Source organism: Melospiza melodia, chromosome 21 (genome assembly GCF_035770615.1).
Source record: "Melospiza melodia melodia isolate bMelMel2 chromosome 21, bMelMel2.pri, whole genome shotgun sequence".
Classification (NCBI taxonomy): Eukaryota; Metazoa; Chordata; class Aves; order Passeriformes; family Passerellidae; genus Melospiza; species Melospiza melodia.
The window spans coordinates 1834176-1836362 of record NC_086214.1 but is presented as its reverse complement, the minus strand read 5'-3'; the positions used below and the strand labels follow the sequence as shown (position 1 = coordinate 1836362).

At 53.6% G+C, this 2187-nt stretch overlaps 1 protein-coding gene across 1 annotated transcript; it reads right to left on the bottom strand.

Moving 5' to 3' along the window:
* Positions 1-947: 947 nt before the first annotated feature.
* LOC134427808 (olfactory receptor 14J1-like) lies at positions 948-1884 on the bottom strand. Its single transcript, XM_063173922.1, has one exon. The coding sequence runs from the start codon at positions 1876-1878 to the stop codon at positions 955-957; it is 924 nt and encodes a 307-aa protein (XP_063029992.1). The 5' UTR covers positions 1879-1884; the 3' UTR covers positions 948-954.
* Between the last annotated feature and the right edge of the window lie 303 nt (positions 1885-2187).

Here is a 2187-nt window from a genome sequence, read left to right as displayed (position 1 = left end):
GTGTTTGTGCTCACTGGGGTTCATCTCCCCTCACACACACGATGCACTGCTGAGATCTCCTCAGCACAGAGCACACACGGCCTGCTGGCCTGGTCACTTGGTGTCCCTCCGTGCAGGGACAAACAACCTCCTGCAGGTGGGGAGAGGCCAGTGCTGGCAATGGTGGTTGCAGGGGCTGGTGTGGGACAATTGCCCTGGGCCACCTTCCCAGGCTGCCCCAGAACAAAGACACAGCCCAGGCCCTACTCTGCTGCAGCCTCAGGTCCGTGCCAGGAGCTCTGGCTGTGCCAGGACACTGCTGTGAGACCCCCCTGCACACTCCCCTCCTGCCCCAGGCACTGGGCTCTGCTGTGCCAAGGCATTCCTGGAGCACGTTGCTGACAGCAGCTCTGGAGGGGAGCAAAACCTCCCTGCCCTGCCCTCAGGAGATGCCCTTTGCTGCTGGAGCTGCTGTGCTGGAGCCCAGTTGTGTCCCAGCAGTGCCCATGGCCTGGCCCTGCCTGTGGCCACAGCAGGACAGTGAACAAGCTGCCAGAGCACTCTGACCTTACAGCCAAAGCAGGGCTGGGAAGGACAGGCTGGAGTTGGGCACAGCAGCTCTGAAAGGACCAATCCCTGCTGCTCCCTGGCTGTGCTGCTCTGCTGGGACTCTTTTCCCCTTCTTCCTCCTAACTTCACGCAGGGCTCAGAGTTGGAATACCAGATAAAACAGGCACTGCAAGGTAGCTTCTTTTCTTCAAATGTAGCGATAGCCCAATGCCTGGTTTACAGAGCTTGTGGGTCAAATTCAAGAGAAAGACAGTGAATTGGATGGTGATTAAATAACTTCATCAAATACAACATTATGACTAAAAACCCCACTGACCCCTACCAAAGACCCAGGAAGGCCTGCTGGGCCTGTCATGAATTCCATTCCAAAAGCTATGCAAAAGAAAACAGGAAATTTTTTGCTTTTCAAAAGCAGCTAGTCATCATTTTCCTCAGGGTATCCTTGAGCTTCTGGTTCCTCAGGCTGTAAATGAGGGGGTTCAGGGCTGGAGGCACCACCGAGTACAGAACTGACACTGCCAGATCCAGGGATGGGGAGGACATGGAGGGGGGCTTCAGGTAGGCAAAAAATGAGGTGCTGACAAACAGGGAGATCACGGTGAGGTGGGGGAGGCAGGTGGAAAAGGCTTTGTGCCATCCCTGCGCAGAGGAGATCCTCAGCACAGCCCTGAAGATCTGCACATAAGAGAAAACAATGAATAGAAAACAACCAAATGCTAAGAAGGTGGTGAAAACAGAAACTCCAAGTTCCCTGAGGAAGGATTTTGTGCAGGAGAGCTTGAGGATGTGTGGGATTTCACAGAAGAACTGGCCCAGGGCATTGCCATGGCACAGGGGCAGGGAAAATGTATTGGCTGTGTGCAGCAGAGCATTGAGAAAGGCACTGGCCCAGGCAGCTGCTGCCATGTGGGCACAAGCTCTGCTGCCCAGGAGGGTCCCGTAGTGCAGGGGTTTGCAGATGGACACATAGCGGTCGTAGCACATGACAGTCAAGAGAAAATACTCTGCTGAAATGAAGAAGAGAAAGAAAAAGAGCTGTGCAGCACATCCAGTGTAGGAAATAGTCCTGGTGTCCCAGAGGGAATTGTGCATGGCTTTGGGGACAGTGGTGCAGATGGTCCCCAGGTCAGCGAGGGCCAGGTTGAGCAGGAAGAAGAACATGGGCGTGTGCAGGTGGTGGCCGCAGGCTATGGCGCTGATGATGAGGCCGTTGCCCAGGAGGGCAGCCAGGGAGATGCCCAGCAAGAGGCAGAAGTGCAGGAGCTGCAGCTGCCGCGTGTCTGCCAATGCCAGCAGGAGGAAGTGCCTGATGGAGCTGCTGTTGGACATTTGGTGCCTTTTGGTACAGGTATTTATACAGCATTAACACCTGCCTGGGAAGGAAATGGCAGTGCAAGATTGGACATTTCTTCACTCTGGGGATCATGGACTGTTGAAAGAAGACTAGAATAGCTGGACCAAGTCTTTAAGTCTATCCTATGTATTTTAGTCAGAATTCCCTTCAAAATTAATTCTATTCCTGTGAGGGAACTTTGCTAAACTTTATTTGACTTCAGGTTTGTGTGCTGAGTTTCTGCCCCATCTTCAGCACTGCTCTAAGCCTGAACACTCTGGAGCCCAGAAGGAAAACAGGGCTCC